Source organism: Equus przewalskii, chromosome 31, assembly GCF_037783145.1.
Source record: "Equus przewalskii isolate Varuska chromosome 31, EquPr2, whole genome shotgun sequence".
NCBI lineage: Eukaryota > Metazoa > Chordata > Mammalia > Perissodactyla > Equidae > Equus > Equus przewalskii.
The window spans coordinates 24,173,868-24,200,857 of NC_091861.1; the positions used below are offsets into that span (position 1 = coordinate 24,173,868).

The 26,990-nt window shown below is 34.5% G+C and overlaps 1 protein-coding gene across 13 annotated transcripts in view; it reads right to left on the reverse strand.

Moving 5' to 3' along the window:
• Positions 1-5,297: 5,297 nt before the first annotated feature.
• The window catches only part of KCNT2 (potassium sodium-activated channel subfamily T member 2), a 351,003-nt gene continuing 329,310 nt past the window's right edge, over positions 5,298-26,990 (reverse strand). For 8 of the 13 annotated variants that reach the window (XM_070602415.1, XM_070602414.1, XM_008516151.2 and 5 more), the window contains 2 exons: positions 13,582-13,666; positions 5,298-8,144 (listed from right to left, as the gene is read on the reverse strand). In XM_070602415.1, the coding sequence (XP_070458516.1) occupies positions 8,033-8,144; positions 13,582-13,666 (197 nt within the window). In that variant the 3' untranslated portion in view covers positions 5,298-8,032. Of the gene's footprint in view, positions 8,145-13,581; positions 13,667-24,809; positions 24,886-26,990 lie in introns of all 13 variants that reach the window. The other 5 variants (XR_011535342.1, XR_011535341.1, XR_011535339.1 and 2 more) reach the window with 4 other exon arrangements.

Sequence of the window (26,990 nt, forward strand, 5' to 3'; positions counted from 1 at the left end):
GCAGCAGTAATCATTAAAATACACAATAATTGCTGTCAATCTAAGGGAAAACAGACATTCAGCAAATAAGAACAATGTAACTATGTTACACAAATGGTGACCATATAAATGGTGCTGTGAATAAGTATGATAAGGGAGGCAACGTAGATTGGGGGATGAGAGAAGGATTCTGAGTAAGGGATTTAGACACTGAGAACTAATGTATTTAAATTTGGGTGTGTAGGTGAGGAAGAAATAGTTCTCTACCCTTCTAGGTTCTTCTGGCTGCCCTAAGAATTAAATTGCATGAAACAGAATAACAGGAGAAAATCAAACCAGTTTAATAACATGTATACATGGGAGAAACCCAGGAAAAGTGAGTAACTCACCAAAATGACTAAAGACTCTACTTTGAATATTGTCTTTAGCTGAAGACAGAAGAGGATGTTAGAGGTAGTGATTTGGGATTTCAAAGGGGAGGAAAGTAATTCATAGGGAGATGGAAAAGAAACTGTTTGGTAAACAAATGTTTGCCATGCCTTGCAAAGACAGTGGGACATGGAGAGAACTTTGACTAAATGGGCCTTGCTAGGTTCCTCCCTGTCTACCACACCTAGTTCATCTTATATTATAGTTATCTATGGCGATAGCTACTTCCTGGAACCTTCTATCCTACATTCTTTTAGGCAGTTAGGAGGAAGGTCAAAGATTTTTCCTGAGTCTTTTGTTCTTAAAAATAATAAGTCAAAGAGGCACATTTTTGGGCAGCAAATTCTGCTACCCTACAATGGAGTGAGTAAGAGTTAGATAGCCAAAGGTAGAAGGGATATAATTTGAGGCAGAAGAAATAGTATATGCATATCTTCATTAAAGAAAGAGCCTGTAGCATATTTGAGAAACAGAAAGCAGCTCAATGTGAGTGAAACATAGTGAACAAGAAGTAAGACAGAAAGATAAAAGCAGAGTCAGATCATACTTTTTAGGCCTGCTAGTTATTTTGATCTCTATTCTAAAAGTAATGAGAAGCCTGTGGATGATTTTAACTAAGAATCAAGTTAAATTTTTGCAGACTCTTTCAGACCATAATTTGGAGCAAAGGATGGAGGAGGGCGAGACTGAGTTTGGTAGGTTTGTTAGAATAGCCCAGGCGTAGGCTAGTGTCTGAATACACTGGTCTAGGAAAGCGGTGGTGAGAATATAAGATTGGAGAGCCATTTAGGAGGTAGAAATAACAGGACTTGGGAATTAACTGATGAAGTTGAAGGAATAAAGAAAGAGAAGAGGAAAATCAAAGATGGGCTTCAAGTTTCCCGTTAGGCATTTCAGGATCTCTTTTTTGTGCTAGTATAAAACAACGGCCCTGTGTCTATATCTTGTGAACGGATAGCAGTCTGATTGGTGTGATAAAAAATGGGCATCATCAGCTGAACATACTTTTAATAATTTTCGTTGGAGATCTTTTTCTGATGCCAACTATTTTTTAGTTAATGACAACATATAATTTCTGCATAATAATTTTGAGATGTCCAAATTTACAACAGTTTTCTTCTACAAAAGTCATTTCCAATTTCATCACCCAGGTACCATGACTAGTGGTTTCATGCTCCTCAGAGCCTCTGATGGAGCCAGCTAGAATGAGCACTGGCTCCACGAGCAAGCTCAACTCTCACTCTTTTCGGCAGAACCTTCTGTGATTTTAAGCAATCCCCTCTTTGCATCAGGTTGGTAAGAAATGGACATGGACACAACTTTGCCTTTGTTGGCTCCCAGAGCACCATCCCCACTATGTTACAAGATTGGGGAGTTGATGGTGGGTGACCAACCCCTTTACATGTGGGCAAAATGCCCTACCATTTAGTTTCTGCACACCCCTGGGTCAAGTAACTACCTCTGAGAAAGTGCGTTCAGGGAACCATTGCAGGATGCAAGATGTGACAATTATGACTCAGATAATTCTAGAGAACTGGTCAATATTGTATACACAAAACAAATTACTTACCTTTGGTCATCATCTGTATCCTGTAGTTTATTCTGTGAGAATATTGGAAGAGAGCTGGTGCAGGGGCAGCACCCAGTCACAGAGCCATCACAGTGGCAGGGCACAGGCAGGGAGCTGCTGAGCTGTGAGAGTGACATTATGACCCCACAGGACCTCAAAGGCAGAGCAATGAACCAAAGAGGATTAATCTTAAGCCTCAGGTCTAATGGAACTTGTCCTATTACATTTTGGACTGACTTGCGCCCTGTCCTTTCTTTTTTCCTATTTCTCCTTTTTAGAATGGGACTGTCTATCCTATGCCTGTTCCACCATTATGTTTTGGAAGCACATAACTTGTCTGGTTTCACAAGTTCACAGCTGGAGAGGAATTTTGATTCAAGATAAATTATGTTACTTGGAGTCTCACCCATATGAGATTTAGATGAGATTTTGGACTTTAAACTTTATAGTTGATGCTGAAAAGAGTTCAGACTTTTGGAGCTGCTGGGACGGAATGAATGTTTGATGTGAGAAGGACATGAATTTGAGGGGGAGCCAAGGGCAGAATTTTATGGACTGAATGGTTGTATCCTCCTCAAATTGATATGTTGGAGTCCTAGCCTCCCCCCCACCCAGTGTGTTGATATTAGGAGGTGGGATCTTTGGGAGGAAATTAGGATTAGATGAGGTTATGAGAGTGGAACTCTCATGAATGGGATTAACGCCCTACGAGTCCCAAGAGAGTTTGTTTCTGTCCACTTTCTGCCAGGTGTGGATACAACAAGACAGCCATATATGAACCAGAATGTGGATCTCACCAAACATTGAATCTGTCGACGTCTTGATCTTGGACTTCCCAGTCTCCAGGACTGTGAAAAATAAATGTCTGTTGCTTAAGCCACCCAGACTATGGTACTTTTGTTATAGCAGCCAGAATGGACTAAGACAGCGATAGATTGACAGATCTTTTGGGGATCTCACTCTACGGTACCTATTAAAATTTGGAATCCATTACATTTGATGCAAATTGATGTAATTTTTGAGGTATGACAATAATCAATATTAAAAAGTACTTACAACTCTACAATTACTACTTTAGCACTATATAATTTATTTGTGCCTATATGGCTATGAGATGTATTTACAAACCTCAACGTCAGTATCAACCTCAGGTTTAGTAACAAGGTTGTCACATAGTCCCTGTCTTTCACAAGTTGAGAGGTTTTTTATTTTTGTAAGTTTTAAAAATATTTTTTTTAATTTTCTCTGCATGGAAAGATTTGCCCTGAGCTAACATCTGTTACCAATCTTCCTCTTTTTTTTTTTTTCTCCCCAAAGCCCCAGTACTTAGTTGTATATACTAATTGTAGATCATTCTAGTTCTTCTACATGAACCACTGCCACAGCATGGCAACTGACAGATGGGTGGTGTGGTTCTGTGACTGGAAAGCAAACCAGGGCTGCCAAAGAGGTGAGAGCACTGAAATTGAACCAGTAGGCCATCCAGGCTGGCTCACAAGTTGACAGTGGGATGTTTCCTTTAGAACTGTATTTAAGTTTCCAGTGCAAACATATCCAGCATGGTGACACATGAAATGAAACATATTTGTATATAGTAGAAAAGGGGAACATATAAACCTTTGTGTAGAACCATCTATTTCTTTGGAATGTGACTAAATTATAGCGTCATTTCTTAAAGATTTGTTCTATTACTTATATTTAGGAAGATGGATCATTGTTTTGATCTACTGAAACATTTTTAGATATAAAGAATAAAATATAATTCTATTGAATATTAAGATAGTACATAAACTTTAATTGTAAGCCAAATAACTGTTTGTTTTAGAACTGTTTGCTATAATCTTAGACAGATCTGCCATAATTAAAGCTAACTGTCTCTCCAAATAAAATAGACTGGAGAGAAGTCCCATAAAAAGTGCAAAGAAGATCAAAAAGAAATAAAAGTGGTCTAATGTTTCATGAAATTAGCACTGTCTCTCTTTAAAGTTTGCCAGCAGGTGCTATTCAATTTCTCGAATTTTCCCAAAATCTGGCCTTCAGATTGCAGTCTGAGGAATTCGATATCACCATTATCTCAGAATTAATCAGATGGAGAGCTGGCGACTTGTGCACCACGTCTCAGCCAGAGTCCAATCTGGAGAGAGAAGCCACACAGTGATTTGGACAAAGCAAGCTTAATAGAATTATTAACTGTAGCAGAGTTTTGGTGTAATGACAGCTTGGATAGTAATAAGCAAAGAGAACTAGAAAATAATCTATTATATCTGCCATAACAGATATAAGGAGCAGGCCTTATCTTCAGGGCTGACATAAAGTTGCCCTGTGAAGACACTTCAGGACTGAAATCCAGACTCTGTTGGAGATGGCACAGCTGCAGCTCAGAATTGCGGTAAAGCCACTGGGGTGCTGCACTGGTAGAACTTGCTGGAAATATGGGGAAAGCGATTCACGGTGCAGCAACTCATTGGAGGTACTTGGCTACAATAAGCCATCCAAGGCAGTGGTGAGGGTGGCTGCTGGCCACTGGATATGCTGACTACTATATATTCCAGGGACCATTCTCTGGAGAAGCCACCCACACTGCAGGGGCATCAGGAGTCTGGTGCTGGGGAGGCTGCACCTGCTGGAGGAGTCAGTCTTTGAAAGGAGAATGTCGGCTGTGCTTGGGACTTCTTGACTGTGCTCATTGGTATCTCCCAATATGCAGGCCAAGACGCATAGGGGGCAAAAAAAAAAAAAAAAAAATGGAGGGAGCTCACCACCAAGCTGTTCTTCAAGTCCTGGTTTCCTGTCTTCCTTCTTCTCTCATCTTTTCACTCTCTTATGTTTATTTGACACACCCTATCTAGGTTTTGGCTGTGCTTAGCGGGAAGAATAGGAAGAAATATGTCTACTCCATTTTCTGGAATCAAAAGTCTACCTTTGCATTTAAAATTATTTTTTTCTCTAACCAGTGCTTTTCTGATTTTTAAATTAGTGTGTTTGGGATATTCTGTTTTGTAAAAGAAATATTTCTCTTCTGGCACCTACATTATTTTTTTCCCTTCTTTCTTTTCTCTTCTTTCCATTTCTTAGCTTCCTGGTCTCTCTCTCCACGCTCCCTGACCTCTCCTCCTCCCTTCTCCTTTCCCGCCATAGTTATTCAGAACCTTTTATGTGAAGAAGGAATTCAACATTTTATTCATGCCTATCTTTTCCAATGAGGTCACCTTTATACTTAACGCTGGCTTTGAAATATAGAAGTGACAAATAAATTTTGTACTTTCAAAAGATAATTTGTCTAAACAATTAAAGTTTTGGCAAAAAAACACCAAGAGTGTTCATCATCAGAAATAATTTTATTATTTATTTTAAAGCAATTCAATGTAACTGGTAGCAAAATGGTACATAGACAATAGACAGAACCAATTCCCATAGGGTCACAAGGACTAGTAACGACTTTATGTTTTATTTTCATGTGCAAGTGTATTTTAAAAAGGCAACAATTTGTTAAAAGGCTTTTATAAGCATGTTTTTTATTTTTTAAATAACAGAAAGACTAATAAACTATCTTTATTATAGCAAGCTGATATGAATTGTGTCAAATATTAAATTTGGACTAATGTTCATAATCAAAAATAATTATTGTAAAATTTATGAAACAAAATTTTTAGTTTTATAGGAAATATCGTCATGTCCTAGCTTAAAATCCTAGTCTTGCTGACTGTCATAATGCAAAAATATTAAATTTGAGATCTTGTGGGTAAGTAGAAGATTTGTAAAATCTTATATTTAATCCTAAAAATAAATGTAATGGAATAAAGAAATGGCAACTCAAAGAAATGTCATACTTGACTATTGATGTGCAAATATGAAACATGTTAATTAAACTCATTATTGTTCTCCATTATATATATTAGTTCAATTCTGCCTTTAGTTTGAATAATTTACATCAATATGTGTTTGTCAAATATATTTCACCTGTGTTTATAACATATACACATACATATGCATATAGTCTTTGTTTTAAGGTATGCTTGCGATTTTAAGTAACACGTTATAAATTTTGCTTCCCAATCTGGTTAAAGAAAATTAAAGATAGGCTCTCCCTGTTTTAGAGGAAGTTCTTGGTGTTCTTGTTGTCCTGAAATGAGAGTAAGGTAAAATACTAAAAACCAACAATAGGTATTTCATATTCTCTAAGCCAAATTATACAATGGCTATAATCTATAATTTCACATTTTATGATTTATATTTTTATTTCCATAGAATTACTTGGGGGAATATTGGGCTTTCTTTATCTATGTTGTGTTTTTTTTTTTTTTTCTTTGTCTTTTTTTTGTGTGTGGGGAAGATTTGTCCTGAGCTAACATCCATTGCCAATCCTCCTCTTCTTTTGCTTGAGGAAGGTTAGCCCTGAGCTAACATCTGTGCCAGTCTCCCTCTATTGTATGTGGGATGCCTCCACACCATGGCTGATGAGTGGAGTAGGTCCACACCCAGGATCCCAACCCATGAACCCAGGCTGCCAAAGCAGAACAAACAGAACTTTAACGACTTGGCCATAGGGCCAGCCCCCTCTTTATCTATGTTTTTCTAATCCTTCTATTTTCCTTTCAATTTATCTGCCTCTTTATTAAAAGAAAGGATAAAAAAATGTCTCTTTCTAGTCTTATATGTCCTATTTTCTGTTGAATGAAAATTCAAGTCAAATTCAGAAATTAAAAAAATTAAAATTTAGAAGAAAAATATCTTTTTAAGTTTACCAATGTCTCTTTCATGGCAATACCTTTACACATTCCACCTACCTGGCAAGCTATGCTCTTGTGCTTTTCAGTCTGTTTTTGAAGTGGAATAAAACAATCCAGATAAAAGCATTAGTGTCACCAAGGGTCAATTTATATTTAGTTTAAAACTATCAGATTCTGCACGATTTATATTAAATTCAAATGGCAAAAACTACCCACCTTTATCATACGCTTTTTCCCTCACAATGTTAAAACATAATTCCCATAGATAATTTTTCAAAATTTTCCAAACTTTTTAACATATTTTTTTGCGTATGATTATTTCAATACTAAAGGCACAAAGGAGGACTTTTAAAGTTTTGAAATGTCTGTGTATCCCATGAAAAGTATAATTTTGCTTCTTTGAATTTTAAAGTATCTTTGTTATGAAATATACTGTATAGATAAATGAAAAATATTAAAGCTCAAGAATCTATTGAAAATCATTACTGCATATTTCAGCTAATGATCCAATTCTTGGATTAAATTTGCCAACCAATGCGTTTTAAGTATTTTCTCTGTTAGGCATTCTTTTAAGAGAACAACAAATATTTGTTTTGGTACACTTTTCTTGGTGTACAAGGTGTGTGAGACATAAAGTTAGCAAAAATTTAGGTACTTATTTCTTTTTGTTTGTTTTGGTGTCTTCAGTATGACAAAACATGCTATGAATATCTCAAACTCTAAAATGAATATGATGTCATATGAAAAGGCAACAAAAAAGATTAAAATGACTTAAAGATTTATATTCTAAAGCAAACTATGATTCTTACACAAAAGTCAGCCACACAAGTTTGTTAATGTCTATTCAGAGAAGACTAGACATTTATGATGAGCTCAATTTTATGAAACAGCAAGTTTAAAGAATATAATATGACACATTTAATTTTTAAGAGGGGCGACAATCTTCTACATCCATTATGATGCACCAAATATAGCTGGATTTTCATTTTACTTTCATAAAACCTTAATACTTTTAAAAATTGGCTTCACACAGTTTGGATTATTGTCAAATAATTAAATATCAGCTTTAAATTTTTGTGTTTTAATTTGGGTTTTCAAAATCATTCCATTGATGTCTTTATATATCAGTAGGAGTACCAATAAGCAATACTTTAAATTTCAAAATAATCTACACTTCTAAGAGGATGGATTTTTTAAAATATGAGAGAATTGAATATATTCCAATCTAGTTTATTTCATTCCAGCAACATTTTTTTCCTCTAAGATTTAGAGTTGTTCCAAGCAACATCCTTGTAGGAAAAAAAAAGTCTCTTATTTTCTTTTATCAAAGCTGAGTTTCTTCCCGAGAGTCTGGACCAGCGGCGTTGCAGATGCTGTTTTTCCGACTGGGTTCACTGTTTGGAAGGTATGCCAGTGGATCTGGTCGGATTAAGTATCTAACAAAAGAAAACAAAGCATAACTGTAATAATAAATAAAGGCAAAACTAATCCACACTGACACTTCAGATTGCTACTTCAAATTTATCTGCTCAGTTTTTGGGGAATCTAAACTGTGTCTCTATATATAACATTGGCAGAAAGACTCACCATTTAGTGACCTGTAGAATTTTGCTTGTATTATTTCTATTCCTAAAAAGATTATGATGATGAATGCTGATAACTCAAGTATCACTATCCTTCAGTTATGACTCAGTTCAACACCCTCCTCTTATCAAAGTTTATGTTTTTAGTCTTTTTTTGTTTTTTGGGGGTTTTTTTGGTGAGGAAGATTGGCCCTGAGCTAACATCCATTGCTAATCTTCCTATATTTGCTTGAGGAAGATTGTCCCTGAGCTACCATCTGTGCCAATCTTCCTCTATTTCACATGTGTGACGCCACCACAGCATGGCCGGATGAGTGGTGTGTAGGTCCACGCCCAGGATTGGAACCTGCAAACCACAGGCCACCAAAGCAGAGTGCACGAAGTCAACCACCACACCACTGGCTAGCCCCCTATTTTAGTATTTTGATTTATCATCTCCTACTTTGGCTATTTTTCTATTAAGGAGACTCAAATCCTAGCCACGATTCTTTTATTACTTAACTCCTCTTAGCCTTATTTTATTATTCATAAATAAATTTGATCTAAATAATTTCCATAGCCTTTTTAATTTAAATATTCTATGATTCTATAAAATTAATGATTTAGTAAAGGTTACAGAGAACATTATGCATAGATAGTTTTTTTTTTTTTGAGGAAGATTAGCCCTGAGCTAACATCTACCACCAATCCTCCTGTTTTTAATAAAGAAGAGTGGCCCTGAGCTAACTTCTGTGCCCATCTTCCTCTATTTTATGTGTGGGATGCCACAACAGCATGGCTTGGGATCTGAACCAGGCAATTCTGGGCCGCCAAAGTGGAGCATGCGAACTTAACTGCTATGTCTCTGGGCTGCCCCAATAATATTTTAATTACCTGGAAATTTATTAATCTAAGATTTAGATGATGCTAGAGTAAGCAATCATGCAAAAGAATAAAAGATAATTCTTAATTCATTCTACTAGTAAATAGGAAAATGTTCATCTGCCAAACTCACACATTTCAATAACGTTAGGATTTGTTTTAAGAGAGATGTTTTACTTCAGACTGTCAAGTGATGTGAGCATCCACTTCTTGAGCACCTCAAGAATACTGCGCTAGGACCTGGGAATATAAAAAGTCACAAATCCTGGCCCTGTCCTGCAGAAGATTTGTATTGTTTAATTTATGAAGCAGATATCAAGAAGAAACAGAAATTCCAAACATGACAGAAAAAGAAAAAGAACAGAGAGAATAAGGGAACACGATTGAGGAGGTCGGCTTGTGCTTCTCTGGAGGCTGGAACAGAGGCACAGAGAGGCAAGCCCAGACATGGACAGCAGTGGGCATAGGCGGGGGATGCTCCTGATACGTTTAGAAGGCGAGCTTAACTTCAGAAGACTGGTTAGGCCAGGAAACGGTGGTAGGTAAATTCAGGAAGAAAAATAGAAAACAGCTAATGAAGAACTTGAAGTCTCAGGATAAGTAGTTTCAATTTCTATTCCAAAGGCAGGGGGAAGACACGGGGGGGAGAAGAAAAGTATCTATGCATAACGCAGCATCTCAGAAGGTCTTGTGTCAGGTACAAATGAAATTAGTATTTCATAGTTCTATAATAATTTTAGGAGGTCCAAAAAATGAAGAGAGAAACTAATTTAAACGTGAAAACTCCAATGAAGACTATACTTTTCCTCTATAAAGTAAAGGAAAAATATTCATAAAATAGGCCCCTTAATAAAAATGAGAAACGGCAATTTAAAACACTACAGTCTATTTCCTTCAATCAAATAAAAGTTGACATTCGTGTCCGTGGACGTATTAACTGGATTTTGTTATCTATGCATTCTGCCTAGTAATTACTTTAAATATCAGTAGCGTCGTACATAGATCGATGAAGCAAACTAATAGTGCCCATTAAGCTTTTTAACACCGTATCTTCTAGTGATTTATTTTTCTTTGAATCAAATTAATGTTGCTCCTTCATTTAAAATGAACTTCTGAAAGTGGTTTTTTAGAAAAACATAAAAGGTGTGAGTATAATCCATTGTCTCCGAAATTCATTGATGTTTCTTTCTCTATTATTATCATTACTAAACCTATGAGTCTATTAAAATAAATTTCTTAAAAGTGGTTTTATGTACTACTGGTCCCAGTTGGCATTTTTTTCATGATATTTATCATTGTTTCAGTTATAATAAAATTTAATTATCTCAATGCCACAAATACACATCATTGCAAAAAAGGTTTTTTATAGCAATCAAGCTAATGTTTTAGCTTAAAACTAATAAAAAATAGTAGTATCCAAAAGGTACAAAATGTCACATTTGTTTTACCCATATACATTGTAACATATGTATTTTATTTGTAAGTTTAAAAGTTTGGGGAATTATTTCAAATTATAAACATCTATTTGATGGAAGGGTATGGTCACAGACTCAAAATGCTAACAACATCTTCCCATTCCATCAAAAATAATCACGGTAAATAATTATTATATTAGGCCCAAGAAACTTACGAATAAGTAAGGCCCAAAATATGAATACGTTAAGCATAACTTTTAAAAACTCTATGTAGCTAATACAATTAAAATAATTTGAAAAAAAGGTCTAAGAAGGTTGGAATTACAGTGGCAGATTGGACAATTAATAAAAATTGCCTGATTTTATGGGTTTAAAGGAAAGAATACATGTAAAAATATGGACACAAGAAAAACAGAGTAGTTTAGTTTTATTATAGTAACATCCTAAGTGAAGTCTCCAGAAGGGGCAGTTGAAAGCCAGATGCATCATAAATAAGATATTTTCATCTAACTTAGTCTTTCATAAATTCGACGTCTCCCCTGGATGTAATTTTGACAGTTGCCTTAAGAACTCTTGCAGCTGAAATTACCATTCCGATTCCCAAAACTCTTATATTGTAACCAGTATCATCAGATGGCAAAATAAAGCATTTTATATTTGCTGGTTGTATCTTAGGTGCATTATAAAAATCTTTTCACACTGATTTCGGGTCAGTCACTCCTGCTGATGTATTTTCCTAAGAAGCTTTTGAAACACATTCATCTTTCTGCCCTAAAACTGAACATTAGTCAGCAATCCAACTACTTTCTCTAATTTATGTACATCTTCTTTGGAAAAGTCATTCTCTTTTTGGTTTTGTTCATCTCAAAGACGAAAAATAAATAAACATTTTCTATATAGAACTAGCTTCTCTTTAAAATTCCACTACTCTCTCTATATATGTTTTCTAGACATTTCCACTGAGCACACTGAACAATGTATCTGAACATCAGCCCATCGTCTCTCTTTCCTCCCCAGCCAGCAACTCTTTTCCTGCTTAAAAAAATTGCCTCCCTATTCTGACTTGTTTCAGTGAGCCATCCTTTTTATTTTTTTGCAATCACATGGATTTGAAATCTTAAAGCCATGTTAGATTCCTTTTCCATTTCCCATACCAATGAACAAGTCTCACTCTTTGCCTGTATAAATTTATCTACACAAGACTGCCTTTACAATCCATTATCCTGATGCTACAACAGATTCTTAGCTCCCTCACACCTGCATAGCAGCTTTTTAACTGGCTTCTCTATTTTTAGGCTTGCTTCAACCCTAATCCATCCTGCCAATCAACTCTATTGCTTCTTGCAGAGCTCTTAAAAAGAAAATCGTACCCTTTCCACCCAAGCCAAAATCTTCCACATTACTGGCAACATACTAAAAAAAAATAAAGGGACCGGCCCCTGGCTGAGTGGTTAAGTTCATGTGCCCTGCTTTGGTGGCCCAGGATTCACCAGTTTGGCTCCTGGGCACACACCCAGCACCGCTCATCAGGCCATGTAGTGGCAGCATCCCGCACAGAAGAACTAGAATGATTTGCAGTTAGGATATACAACTAGGTACTGGGGCTTTGGGGAGAAAGAAAAAAGAGGAAGATTGGCAACAGATGTTAGCTCAGGGCCAATATTCCTCGCAACAAGAACAAGGACAACAGCAACAACAAAAGTAGTCTTCTAATTCGTGGTGTATAACCAGCTTTAGTTTTAAACCACTTACATGGATACATTTGAGGCTCTGCATCACAGAATGTTCTCACCCCTCGTAGTCTCTGACCTAATAACATATTTTTCTGATTATAGATACAAACACATCCTGTGGACCTAACTCACACCCACCAAGAGTTGTGGACCTTTGGCATTCGTTTTACGTCACTAATACAATCTGGAGTTAGCTACCTGGGGTAAGCAGCTCCTGATCCAGGCCATCGTCAGGACCATGGACTTCAAGAGCAGATTCTTATTAAGAATTTCTCTGCTAGGATTATACGAACTGTCAAAATGCCTTTTCTAAAATCTTGCTTATATCGCTAAGTGCTGCCCATTGCCTGTAAGGCGGAGTTTAAACTCCTTATTTTGTCATCTAAGGTCCTTCCAAAGTCTGGGATAATATACGTTTTCAATATTATGTTTAACTAATTAAACAGCAGAAATGTTAATGAGACAAAGTGCTACGTAGTGTTGCCAACTGAGACACACAATGTATCCCCATGTGGTGCATGTCTCAAGCCATCTCCCTGTTCTGCAACATCCTCTGCTCTCCACCTACACAAATCCTATCTCCTTTCAGAGTCTAGTTCAAACCTTGCCTTCTTCGTAATCACTGTAAGTCACACTAACATCTCCCTCCCTGAATTTAGAAAAACGCTTTCTCACTCAACTGACGCTTAATTCATTAGTGACAAGGTCATATTAGATTGCAATCAAATTCTTTAGGCTTAAATTGTAGTTTTGTTAATTAGAATGTAAGCACTTCGAAATCAGGGGAAATGTCTTATTCATCTCTGTGTCACACTTTTAAGACAACACTAGTACAATTGTACGTGCATAACATATTTTTTGATGAATAAATTGCTAGCTTTTTCTAATCAGTGTTTTGACCTGTTTCATTTTGGCTTTTAGGAACTCTAAGGTATTTAGAACTAGATAGTGTGGGATATTGCAGGTTTTCCTTTAAGCTTTCTTCCTATTATTCCGCATATTTTCTATTATTTCCCCAAATATATATTAGCTCACAGAATACAGATTCAATGCTGCTATTTCCTTCTTTCATACTTCTACAATCCTACAATGCTTTTTTATAGCATTACACACAGCAATGCATAAAATGCATTTATTCATTGAACGCAAAAGTTTGACTTGGAGTTTCCAAGCATTTATATTGCAAGAAGAATAAGGAACTATAATGGTGGAAATAAAAATATAAAAATAAACAGTGCTTTTGTAAAAATAATACCTTACGTAAGCTATGGGTCAACTTACACAACATCATTCAGCTCCAGTCTGGTATCTGGAGACGGATTAATCAGGATGTAGGAGAGGGTACTTTGATGATCATTCATTTCATCTAGAAGATAAATAAATGACAATTTTGTTATAACACTTACAGAAAATTACAGCAATTGTTGTAGAGCATCTTAGCATCAAACCATTTAGTTGTCAACAAGAACTTAACATAGTTTTGCCCACAGCATGATTGTGTACATAACTTTGACTATTTTCAAATTACTCTCATTGGAAATATCGGACAGGTACTCATTTTTTGTTCCAATAAATGATGAAAATAAAGTATCTAATTCTGTTCAGAACAGCCACAGTTATATTCTACCCCTTAAGCTATTACACTGAAAAAGTATTTCTATTAAAGACATAGCTAGACAAGATGTTTACTTGATTAATTATGCCTTTTTAATTATAAAAAATAATTGTGGTTTAGATGGTCATCCCAAAAAGGAATATTCATATGGGATATGCTGTTAAAAACCATCTAGTGACATAGTGTTTAGAAACCACAACAGAAATATATCTAAAAACTTGAAGGCCCTAAATATGTCTGACTTGGTTTCATGATATATCTGATAAAAGCCATTCTAATGTTTTTGCAGAATGCAAGGAATCCTGCGGACCAGCATTTAACTGTAAGTTTTAAAGGACATATACTACTCAATCATTTGTTTTTCCTCTAAAACAATATATATTTTTAAAATAAAAGGCTGTGTCCTTTTCATTTTGTGAATTCACTCTGAAGACATCATCAGGCTTCAAGTTTGAAGAGCCAACTTGACATTATACAGGACATTGAAAAAGAAAACAACTTTAAGATCTCAAATTGTAGCTGCCAAGGCTATGATAAGATGTAAATGTAAGACTGTGTGAACACACACTTCAATACACATTAATCCTCCCAAGAGTAAAGTTTCTAGGTTGTGAGGGTGCTGTGTAAAGACCTGCTCAACAGTCATAGTGGCCTTCCAGCCACCTCAGTTGCACACAATCGTGGTTCCTGAAAGAAGTACCAAATTTTGCAGCTTGATCCAAAATCTAAGAATACATTTCCCACCAATAGAGATACATCAATACTCAAATAACTACATAAAAATAAAGTAAAGGTCTTTTTTAAGACAACATAGATGAATAATCTCCTGCACTGGAAAATACGTATTATTTTCATAAAATAATGTCGACCACTGTGTTCACCTAACTAGAAACCCGTCGCTTGAAATGTGAATGAGTTAATATTTTCAGTTAAAATATTTCAAGTTGAGATGCAGATGTGTGCCCTGTTTTTAAAAACGACAAGTGAAAATTTTTGCCTTAAACGCAGATAAACAGTAGCATAATTGAACCCACCATAAGTTTGCCAGTAAAACTATTATAATCATAAGATCATCAAATTAATATTCAAATAAAAGAATATATTCAGTTGTACATATCTTCAGGGGTAGATACAAGGAATGATAGCCTGCTATAGAGATAAAGTTGCCAGGCAAAATAGACAATATCCAGTGAAATCCGAATTTCAGATAATTTTTTAGCATACATATGTCCCAAATATTGCCTGTGACATACTTACACAAAAAAATTATTTGAAGTTTATTTGAAATTCGAATTTAACTGGGAATCCTATATTTTTATTTGCTAAATTGTCAGTCATACCCAGGGGTAGCTGACTAACTCAACCAGCTTGAGAGTGGAATTCCAATAAGTTCTGATGAGCTTACTCCTAATGACGTACAAATCCAACTCAAAACATATTGTACTGACAGGAGATTATCAGGATCATCTTTCTATATAAAAGGCAATTTTGATTTACGTATGCTTTTTGAGAAATTTTCCCTTGTGTGAATTTCGACAACCACTGTACAAAGGAACAGAGATTGATAGCACATTCTGGGGACTAAAGTATAATACTTTGAAATGTAATATGTCTACTAGAAAATCTCCATCTCATCTGACTAGGTATAACTCAATTTCTTATATGAACAGTGGCATCAATTTCTTATATGAACAGTGGCATTAGAGGGAAAACAGTTTTAACAAATAACTTCTCAGTCAGTAGCAATATTCAGCCTTTCTCCTCGGTTATCAAAATGATGCTGTACTCATGTTTGTTTCTGAGATGAAATCAAAATCTACTGGTGACTTGGCTTGCCTATTACAAATGTAAAAACATCTAGATAACTGAGAACTTTGTAGCAGTAGATATAACTATTATGTCCCTTTTTTCTGCTCAAATAGCCTGTTTTATTGATTGCTCTGAAGATTTTAGTTTTTACATTCATTCCATGAATGGGAGCAAGCGTATTGCTAATGTGCTCCATCCAGTGATCCCATATGGTTTATCTAAAGATATGAATTACATCACAATCAGGGCTCAGCACTCCTGGTTTCTTTCCTTGCCCATCCCTCACCGACTTCTCCTCAGTGTTAGGTTAAAAGAAGGTAAAAGAAGTTGCTGAGGTCAAAGCCATTCTCTCTGCCTCTTTCACGCCGGCCTTGCGGTAGAGTTAATTCTGGTCTGCTCGTTCTCTGCCATGCTGCTCTGTTGGGAAGTCCTGCGGTTCACTCTCTTTCTCCTTGTGACTTTGTGTTTAAGAATTAGGAACCTAGGTTTGACAAATCCATTGTGGTCACACATCAAAACCATATTCAGCAATCTAGTTTTATCAGACATAAGTCCGGTATTTTTGTTTCTGTAGGTCATTCCCCATGTTTATTGGTTAGTTATTACTGAATTCTGGAGGGGAAAGTGCAGTAGGTTTCCTGGTTCTTTAAGAGTCCATCACAATCACCATCCTTGGTGGTGGCAGACACAAGTGGATCAAATAAGACTCTTTACCACAAATATAATAACGTATGTAGTCAGTAAAATAAATTTTCTTTGGAAAATTTGGCTCATGAACCAGAATCAAGATTCTGTTTCTTATCCAGCAAAAATATCTGCTTAAGGAAATCTGTTGTGAGGATATTCAACGTGTTTCTGATAAGTAATCTTTGACTTTGGCAAATAAAAATTGCTATCTAGTTTAAATTGGTTTTTTAAAATTATTATTTCGCCATTAACATAATTATCTGAATGAAACTATTCTTGTGAAAAATTGAACTAAATGTAGTAGAATATTGAAAACTTTAAAAGAAATTTTAGAGTCAAATTCAATAATTGCCTAGTATTTACTTACAAAATAAGAAATTTATTTTGCTATATTAATTAGCATAAGCAATTATTCAATCAAAATCTTCATATAGCAAATATTCTGCTTAGAGTGTTTCATGTCAATAGATCATATTAGAAAGAAAATAGAATTATAATCCTATTGTTCTTACAAAATAATTGAGTGAGTTCCATTCCACACACGTAGGTTTTGTTCTTTTGGTTTGTTTTAGTTTTTAAAATTTTCCTGCTTAAATATTTTAAGAGCACTTTTGAAAGAGGAGAATAGGGGGCTGGCCCAGTGGCATAGAGGTTAAGTTCGTGCACTCTGCTTTGGCTGCCTGGAGTTTGAAGGTTTGGATCCTGAGCACAGATGTAGCATCATTCGTCAAGCCATGCTATGGTGGCATCCTACATAAAATAGAAGAAGATTGGCACAGATGTTAGCTCAGCTACAATATTCCTTGGGCAAAAAGAAGAAGATTGGCAACAAATGTTAGCTCAGGGCCAATCTTTCTCACAAAAAAAAAGAAAAGAAGAAGAAAATCTAATATGAAAGAAATATAAATCTTACAATATCTCTGTGTAGGTTTCATTAAATAAAACTTCCAAAACACATATCCGTTTTGTGTTGTGTAATCAGAGAAACATTTCAAATAATACAAAAGTAAAGATGAAAAGTATTTGAAGAGAATAGCAAATGAGAGAGGCTGAGATGGTTGAGTTTTAATTTTCAGAAAGCAGACCCTTGGGGATGGACTAAAGTGAGCTAGGAGGAAATTAACTGGAGACGATGAAAAGGCAAGCTAGGATCAGATCCCATAGGGCTTTGTAGACCTTGGTCAGAAGTTTGAATTTTATTCTAAGAGCAACAGGAAGACATTGAAAGGTTGTAAGGGCAGGAGATTTGGCAGCACGATCTGATTTCCTATTGAATATATCCCCTAGACTGCTGTGTGGGAAGTGATCTTTGGGGGCTGAAATTGGAACTCAGGAATAGCAGATGAATAGTACAGAAGCCCAGGTGAGAGATGATGATGGCTTGGGAGCAAGGAAATGGAGGAAGTTTGGAAGGAAGGAAGGAAAGACAGCGAGAGAGCTTGAGAGAGAGAGAGAAGAAGAGGAGAGAGGCAGAGAGAGAGGAAGAGGAAGAGGGAAGGAGAGACAGAGACTGTTTTAAGATGGGAAACACCACAGCATATTTGAATGCTGATGGAAAAAGCAAGTAGAAAGGGAGAGATTGGTGCTGGACCAGAGCAAGGGCACATGTTCCTTCAGTCACCACAAGAAATATCTTACCAGAGAAAATACTCTATTGCACAGTGCTTATTTCTCCCACATGGTCCAATAATCCAAATAATCAGTAATAGAGTAACCCACTGATAATTACATTTTCCCACACCCAAACCTCTGTTCACATTATGTGTTATCCATCTATAAAACCAGCTGGTTTACAGTGCCGACCTAATCCACCCACATATTCCAATTTAGTACCAAACTATGTTTCTAAGTACTGCTATTTTGTCCATTTGATTGAAATTACCAGTCTATTTTAGGAAAATAAAAGGTGGTTAGAGATAAAGATAAGAGAATAATCCTACTTAGTCACTTCAATTCAAAATGATTTTCATTCTCTTCCAATAATTTAGACTATTTTATGACACACAAGATAAAAATCAAGGAGTGTACTCTCTTAACCTGCCTTTACAGAAACATTCGAAACTCAAGGTTAGATGAAACAATTAACAGAACAAGTGGCATGATATAAGGTGAAGCTACAGAAATTGCTCAGTTTCAACTCTGCCATGAGCCACTCCATCCCTTAGTAGCTTCACAGACAAAACTAGTCACTTTAGACTCAATTTTCTCTTTAAAATAGTATTCAATATTTCTTAACCCTTAAAATCTGTATTACTACATTTTATAAATATTAAAGGATCAAAACTCCCTTGCTATTTTTTTAACGTGATAGAGAATTTTAAAAAAATGAACAATGTGTCTAAAAATATATTATTTCTTCAATGATGTAAAGTCTAGTCATATTTTGTTAAACACATGTTGTTAAAAGATATGTTCTTAAATATATGTTTTGCTTGTCACTGCATTGACCTTCAGGGCTATTGTATGTCCCTGGTGAATGAAAGCTCCTCAATAAATGCTAGTTTCTTTCTAAATACTAGAATGACAGCTATTTTATCTTATGTGATGTAGGCCAAAACTATACTGATTGTCTGCAAAGTAAGGAACATAGGTACACTTATTTTTAAATGGAACATTAATTACATTTTCAAGCAATGGGTTCAATACGTTTTCAGGTGAAGCACTTCTAAATCTAAAATTATGACTCTGCTTGATAATCTGAAAAAGTAAAATCAATATACTACAGAGAGTCTAAAAGATTTTGGGATGACCATATTTATTATTATTATTTTCATTTTAAAAGTTGAACCCACTGCTTTAAATTTCAAGGTATTTCAACTGAAATAGTATCTGAGGTTGAAGAAAAATACATTGAACATGTTATTTGCAGAATTTAAACATAAGCATAGAGCATGTTTTCCAATTTTGCTGCTACCCTGTAGTACTTCTTTACGACTTACAGGAGGCATTTTTATGATTAGTTGATAACCATAATTTATCACCTGATAGTCATTATTTTGTTTTCCAATTTAGTCATTTAATGATGTTAACTGGGTATGATTAGAGTCACCAATAATTCTAAATCTGTGGATACAATAAACAAAATAGGCATTTCAGCCATTTTCTGGAGAGGCAGTGTACTATGTGATATGATCTTCGGAATAATCCCGTGTGATGACTTCTACCTTTTAACTGAAATGTGTAATGCATTTATATTTAAGATAAATATCAATATAGTTGGATTTAAATCTACCATCTTGCTAGTTATGTTTCATTTGTTCCATATGTTCTTTGCTCCTCTTTTCTTCTTTCTCTGCCTTCTTTGGATTAATTGAAGTCTTTAAAATTTCTTCTTAGAATCGTTCCATTTTATCTGCACTATTGATGTTCTGTAGTTTCTCTAGGTCAAGGGCTGGCAAATATTTTTTCTGTAAAGGGCCAGATAGTAAACATTTCAGACTTTTTAGTCCATATGATCTCTGTTGTACTTATTAAACTTTTTACACTGTAAAGTGAAAGCAGCCATAGGCAATACATAAACAAGCAAAGATGATTGCATTTTTTTTAAAAAAATTACTGATATGGTGTAGTTTGCTGTCCCCTGCCCAGGGTTTGCAATATGCAGCTGTAACTTATCAGCAGCCACTCTTAAATAATACACCACTTCACACGTAGTGTAACAACCTCACTACGTTTTATTTCCATTTCTTTTTTCCTATTATTTGAATTATTGCCATACATTTTTGCTTCTATACGTGCTATAAACCTCACAATGTTTTTTATAAATGGTACATTATCTTTGAACAAAATTTAAAAATTAGAAGCATATCTTTTATATTTACCCATATTACTTTCTTTTGTTATATAAAGTTCCACATGGCATCATTTTTCTTCCATCTTAAGAACTTCTTTTAACATTGTTTCATAGTGAAAATTTCATAGTTGACAAATTCTCTTAACTTTTGTTTGTCTAAAACTTTTTTTACATGTTTTTACTTTAGAAAGATATTTTTACTGTGTATGGAGTTTTGAGTAGAAGATTTCTGTTTCAGTACTCTAAAGGTGTTTCTCTGTTGTGTTTTGGTTTGCAAGGTTTTTGACAATAAGTCTGCTGTCATCCTTATATTTGCTCCCCATTCATAAAGTTCCCTTTTCTCTGGCTCCTCTTGAAATGTTTCATCACTGGCTTTTAGCAATCTTATATATTGTGTTTTGGCATTATTTTATTTGTTATGTTTATATTGCTTGAGTTTCATTGAGCTTCTTAGATCCTGAATAGAGTTCCTATCAAATGTGGAAAAGTTTTGGTTGTCATTTCTTCAAATATCCATGCTCTTCTCTCCTTCTGAGACTCCAATTACATGACAATTTAAATTGTCCCACTAGTAACTAACACTATTTAGTTTTTCAAGTTCTTTTTCTCTCTATTCTGCATTTTGGATAGTCTGCTGCTATGGGTTTATGTTCATTGATATTTTCTTCTGCAATAGCTATTCTGATATTGATCCTATGGAGTACACATTTCATGTTGAATATTGCACTATGAATTTTAACCTCCAGGAGATTCAGTATGGCCATATTTATATCTTAAACCTCTCTCCTTAACATGCTCCTGTTTTCCTCTACCATCTTGAGCGTACAGACCATATAGTAATAACTACTTTAATATTTGTGTTTTATGGATCTGTTTCTATTGATTGATTTTTCTACTGGTGCAGGTCAGATTTTCTTATTTTGGGTCCACCTGCTTAACTTCCAGCCAGTAAAACCCTTAACTCATTTGTTTCCCTTCTCTCAGGAAACAAAATTATATGTTTTCTTATGCCCATTGTCTGCATATTATTAATTTCTATCTTTTCTAGTTATTTAAATTGAGCATAAACAGTTGTCAGAATTGAAAGTTTCTTCTTGTTGTTTTAATGCATTTAGAAAGTTCATTCTTTGCTCTCTCATTGACTATTTATACTCAACCCATAATAAAGTGCTGAAAGTAAAAATTTCACTCAACCAATTAACTTTTTTTCTCAATGACAAAAAGCATTTTATTTTATTCAAATTGGCAACATTTTTCTTAAATATATGCCAAAATACAACATTTGAATTTCCAATTGTAAAAATGAAATATATGTATATTTAAGTGCAATTAAGTTAACTATGGTGTTAAATTATGTAGAAATATTGATATCATTGAAAAATTAATGTTCTGGGAAAGATCTGATACAACTTCATGAATCAAAACTTTATAGCTTTAATTTAGGGAGCTATGGAAAATTCATTGCCCAAATATTTTCATTTACTATAAATCATTATCAGCTCAGTAATTATCCCCTTTGAAAGCTTCATTACTTTATCTATTAAGAAAACCATTGAGCTTGGTTTTTTTTCTATTAACATCTTGTATACAGAATGAGATTAACAGAAAACAAACCCGGGAGTGTATCCTTCTGTTTCTGACTGTCTCCTTGTGAGAAAGGATCAGTTCTGAAAATACAGAATAATGTAAAATCTTCCATTTTATGGGAATCTACACTAGGAGTATATTGATTGTCATATCAGTATTATTATCCATATTACTGTACTCATTTTTATATTAAGAAAAGGTAAATAATATATTTCAAAAAGGCAATAAAAATTCAGTGTCAATTTCTTTTGAAATAATAAATTGTTGAGGAAGTCATTACAGTGATCTCAGATGCTTATGTTAGTCCTCCTAAGTCCTAAAAGCTGCAAAACATTCTAGAAGAAATATTTAGCCATGGTGCCTTTTCCCTCTTTGGGAATTTGTTTTAGGATAAATTTATGAATAATTTTATGCTAGACAAAGGTATCTGACTTACTAAGATTTGGGGGAATTTTTTGTTAAAAACTTACATGAAAAGGATCAATAAAAGAGTCTGAAATAGAAGTTGATGTGTTACTATTACTACTATAACTACTGCTAGTACTAATATTACTATTAATGCTGCTACTGCTGCTACTACTATTACTACTGCTGCTGCTACTACTAGTACTAACATTACTATTAATGCTACTACTGCTGCTACTGCTATTACTACTACTACTACTATTACTACTAGTAGTACTAATATTACCATTAATGCTTCTACTATTATTACTACTACTACTAGTAGTAGTATTACTATTGATGCTACTACTGCTGCTACTACTATTACTACTACTAGTAGTAGTACTAATATTACCATTGATGCTACTACTGCTACTACTACTACTACTACTACTACTACTACTAATATTACTATTAATGCTACTACTGCTGCTAGTACTATTACTACTACTACTATTACTACTACTACTAGTGCTAATATTACTATTAATGCTACTACTGCTGCTACTACTATTCCCACTACTACTCCTCCTACTGCCACTACTACCACCACCATCTCTCTATCTCTCATAGGTTTGGGATAAGAAAGGAATAACGATCCTTTCTTGTTAATTTTGCTTATTTCTTTCCTGTAAGAAAGGGAATGACTGAAAATTAAGCCATTCTGTTAGCTATAAAAACAATTCTTGGTTGATCTACCCATTATTCCAGGCACATTGTAAACTTACAAAGAAACGAAGGCTTTCTGATGCAAGTAAGGAAAGCCAGGGTCTAACTAGTAGTTACTTCTTTTGTCACTTAAAAGGATTTCTTTTTCCTCTCCTGGGTGTTTCATATTTTAGTAAGAGTATGAAACTTACAACAGGTCAAAATCGTCTGGCACCTGTAGCTGCAGTCACACCGGAAAGACTTGCTTGCCAAGATTTAGCTACTAAAAATGTGTGTCATTCTATGGGCTAATCATTAAGACTCTGTCAACAGTTAGAATAATTTTTAGTGAGTGTGAGAGCCATTCTACATAGATTGCTGAAGAATAATGCCAAGTATAAAAATAAAAACAATAATTATTCTCTTTTGCAGCGCAGTTTATGGATTAAAAAATCTTTTTCACATGCATTCTACTATTTCACATCGCACTCTTTGGAGAGGACTTTATTACCCTTAACTGATGGCTGAAGAATATGAGGTTCAGAGAGACAATGATTTGCCCCAAAACACACGGCTGGTTAGTAGTATATAATGCCGTGAACTTTGAGGTGAATAAGTTTTTAAAATTATATTGAAGAAATTTCCCAAAAAAATCAATGAAAAGCAAGCAGAATTTGTTGATTGCCACTTTAGCTATTTTCCCAAAACATATAGGTCCTCAAATTCCATCTCTCAAACCCTTGGGGCCAGATGTGTTCCAGAGCTGAAGTTTTTAGCTTCTGAAAGCAATATTTGGTATATAATGTATGTTATGTAATAGCCTCCACAGGGTCTGAAGCAGCAGACAAATACATATTTTTTGTAACAAAACGTATGAACAGTCACCACAAATAGGGTAAATAAAGGATAAAAATAATTTCACGCAGTTTAGATTAGTTTCTGCATTTAAATAAGTTTTAGTGTCAAACTTCCTTAAAAACTAGGTTTTTAAAAATTTTAGATTTTGGAATTGCAAGTGAGGGATTACATACATGTAATTGAATAAACATGTTTTGATGGATAGGTATATGTTTATCTCAGATAATGCATGCATGAACATTTATATTATTTCAATCTAACTTGTAGACAGACCCTACATCAGGAAATGTTAAAAATTTTATCCTCTGGTTTTTGAAGAGTCACCTTCCTTTTGTAATTAAATGCAATACAAAATAAAGTTGCATCTTTAAAAAAAATTTAGTGCTGCTAATAAATTTGCAGGGAAGAATGTCAGAATTTCAGTCCCTTTTCTGACTTAATCACCTTGTGAAAGGCATTTAATGTCTCCAAGCTTCATTTTCATCTCTCAAAAAGTAAACAAAATGTGTTTCCCCTCTTTCACAGTTGAGAATTCTCATGAAGTGTTATATAAGCATAACACAGGTGTAAAACATTTGCCATCGGTCTTATAATTTTCTTTAATGTCTTCTTTTTGATACTTATCCTCATAGTTTCCCTTAATCACTGCCAATTCCTTCACGACCATAAAGCCATAATTTCTAGTCTCGAGCATCAAACTTTCAAAATTTACTGAAGCAGGGTTGATCAACTTGGTACTTTTGAGGTTTCTTTTTTTAAGCCTGGTATATCTTTCGCTATTAAAGAAGGGCTAACATTTTTCTCAAATTTTAAACCCTGACGTCAGTCATGGAATTATCAGGCCACATAAAAATGGCATCCCCCGCAATGCATGGTCCATGAGAGAATTTTGTATAAAGCGTAATTTAATGTCCTTTAATTTGTGGTCAATCAAAAATAATTTGGAAATACTTGGTCCAGCATGTATTATACAATACGTATTATGATAGTGTGTTGACTGCCCTAAGTCATTAGTGGCTCTTTCTTTATAAGTTTCTGCCAATTGTTTCCAAGAAAAGGTATACAAACCTCACAGAATTCAGTGATAGTCTTGTGCTATTTTATTCTGTTTATGATTACGTTGTGCAACAAAGGTCATGAAAGTCTAAAAAAAAAAAAATCTGTAGTTAAAATTTCATTCCAAAGGCTGAATTATTAAACACAGTTACGTTTGCTTTATTTTCCATTTGTGTTTGAAAAATATTACAGCTTCTTTAAATCATGAAGCACAGATCCAGCCTTTATTTAACATAAATTCATCTGGTGATACTTAAAATTTTATTCTGAAGATCACAGAAGAAAGTCTATTTCTAAAAGTGTCTTTGAAAAAATAAGCCATCCAAGGCCTAAGTAGAATTTATAATAATTATGTTTAGCCACATGTCTCTCTTTGAAATATTAGACTATTTGCTGTTACTTTGGATATCATTATTTCACTTTAAATTATCTGTGTATGTAGCTTTCTTTAAACTTTTCTATTTCACACCTCAATCCAGAAAATTTTCCTTTCTACTACATACTAGGCATTATCTACATACTAGATACTCTATACCAGGAGCTGGAAATATAGAAGTGGACAAGTGAGAGGTAATCCATACCTTCAGGAAGTAGAGTTAATTATCAAATATTAACAATACAGTGACTTTTAAAATTTTAATTATTTTTCAATGTTTATGATTTACTATGATTTGAGTTCGTTTTTTTCCCTTTAGACTATATAAAAATAAAATTTCCAATATATCATTTCTAAAACGTCATTGTTCAGCAAGTTTGATAATTTGGAGGTGGTTTTCATGCAAATACTTAGTTGAAAACTTAAATGCAGAAGGACCACAGAGAAAGAGGCCCCAGGAGAGTACCATGTTGTAAACAGATCAAGGACAACAAGGATCATTTGTGTTTGATAACATTCTCTGAAAAAGGGTAGGAGAGGGAGAAACGTGTTAGGGGTAAATGTGAGGTGATAAGGTGAAGACGCGGAGTGTAATTAGTTTGATAAAAGAAAGAAAAGAAGAGAGAAGGTGAAGATTAAGGGGTGTGTGTGCGTGTGTATTTGTGTCAGGATGAGGGAAGGAGACCTGGTTCCTTAAAAGAGGAGCGAGGAGAGAAAAGACGGAGAAACATGAAGGATTAAGAAAAAGTGAGATTAGATGGTCGAATTGGTTTCCAAAGAGCGAGGAAGAAGGAAGATTAAAAGGAAAGAAAAATAATCTTTTCTTTTTCTCTGGAGCAAACAAGTTAATTATAAAATTAATTCAGAAAAGGAAACATCCAAATACAGCTAGAAAAATATTGAAAAAGAAGAGGGCATGGCCCCTGGCTCTACCAGATATTAAAATAAAGACTCTGTATTTCAAACAGAGTGCTTTTGTCTGAATAGGCAGACAGATTCTTGTAACACAACACAAAGTCTAGAATTAGACCCATTAACATGTACAAATTTGGGATCTGAAAAAACCGGGATCTAAAATCCTTGGAAGGATGTATTTTAATAAGAGTGCTGCATAACTAAATATGGAAAAATATACTGGAAAACATAAAAATATGTTCCCTTGCTCACCTTACATCCAAGGATAAATTTCAAATAGATCAAACATTTAAATGCAAAATATGAAATCAAATAATTACTAAAAGAAAATGTGAGAGACTCCCTCTTTAAATTGGGAGAGCGGAAAGCTTCTCTACTACTCAAAATCAATAAGCAATAATGGAAATGACTAAAAAAAAAGGTATAAAAATATTGAATAGCAAAAGTAAAGGAAAAAGCGTAAGCTGAGAAAGAAATCTCTACAATTAATATACACAGTATTAATATACTTAATACATAAAAAGCTGCAAAAATTTTAAAGAATAAATCTACAAAAAATTGTCTAGAGAAATAAATAATTCACAGAAAATGGCTCTTAACCACATGAAAAAAATGCTAAACCTCATTATATTAAGAGGGTACACTGTGATATCATCTTTTTAAACCTATCAGTTTGGCAAAACGTCCAGAAGTCTGACAACACTTTCAGTTGGCAAGGTTTGGGGAAAACAGACTGTCATACACTGCTGGCAGAAAGGCAAAATTGTACGCTCTTAAGGAGGGGAACTTGGCCAAAAGTAAAATTACATATATATATAATCTTTTACCCAGTAATCTCACTTTTAGAAATCCATCCCAAAAATACACTGGGAAAAATACAAAAAGATTTATCTATAAGCCTG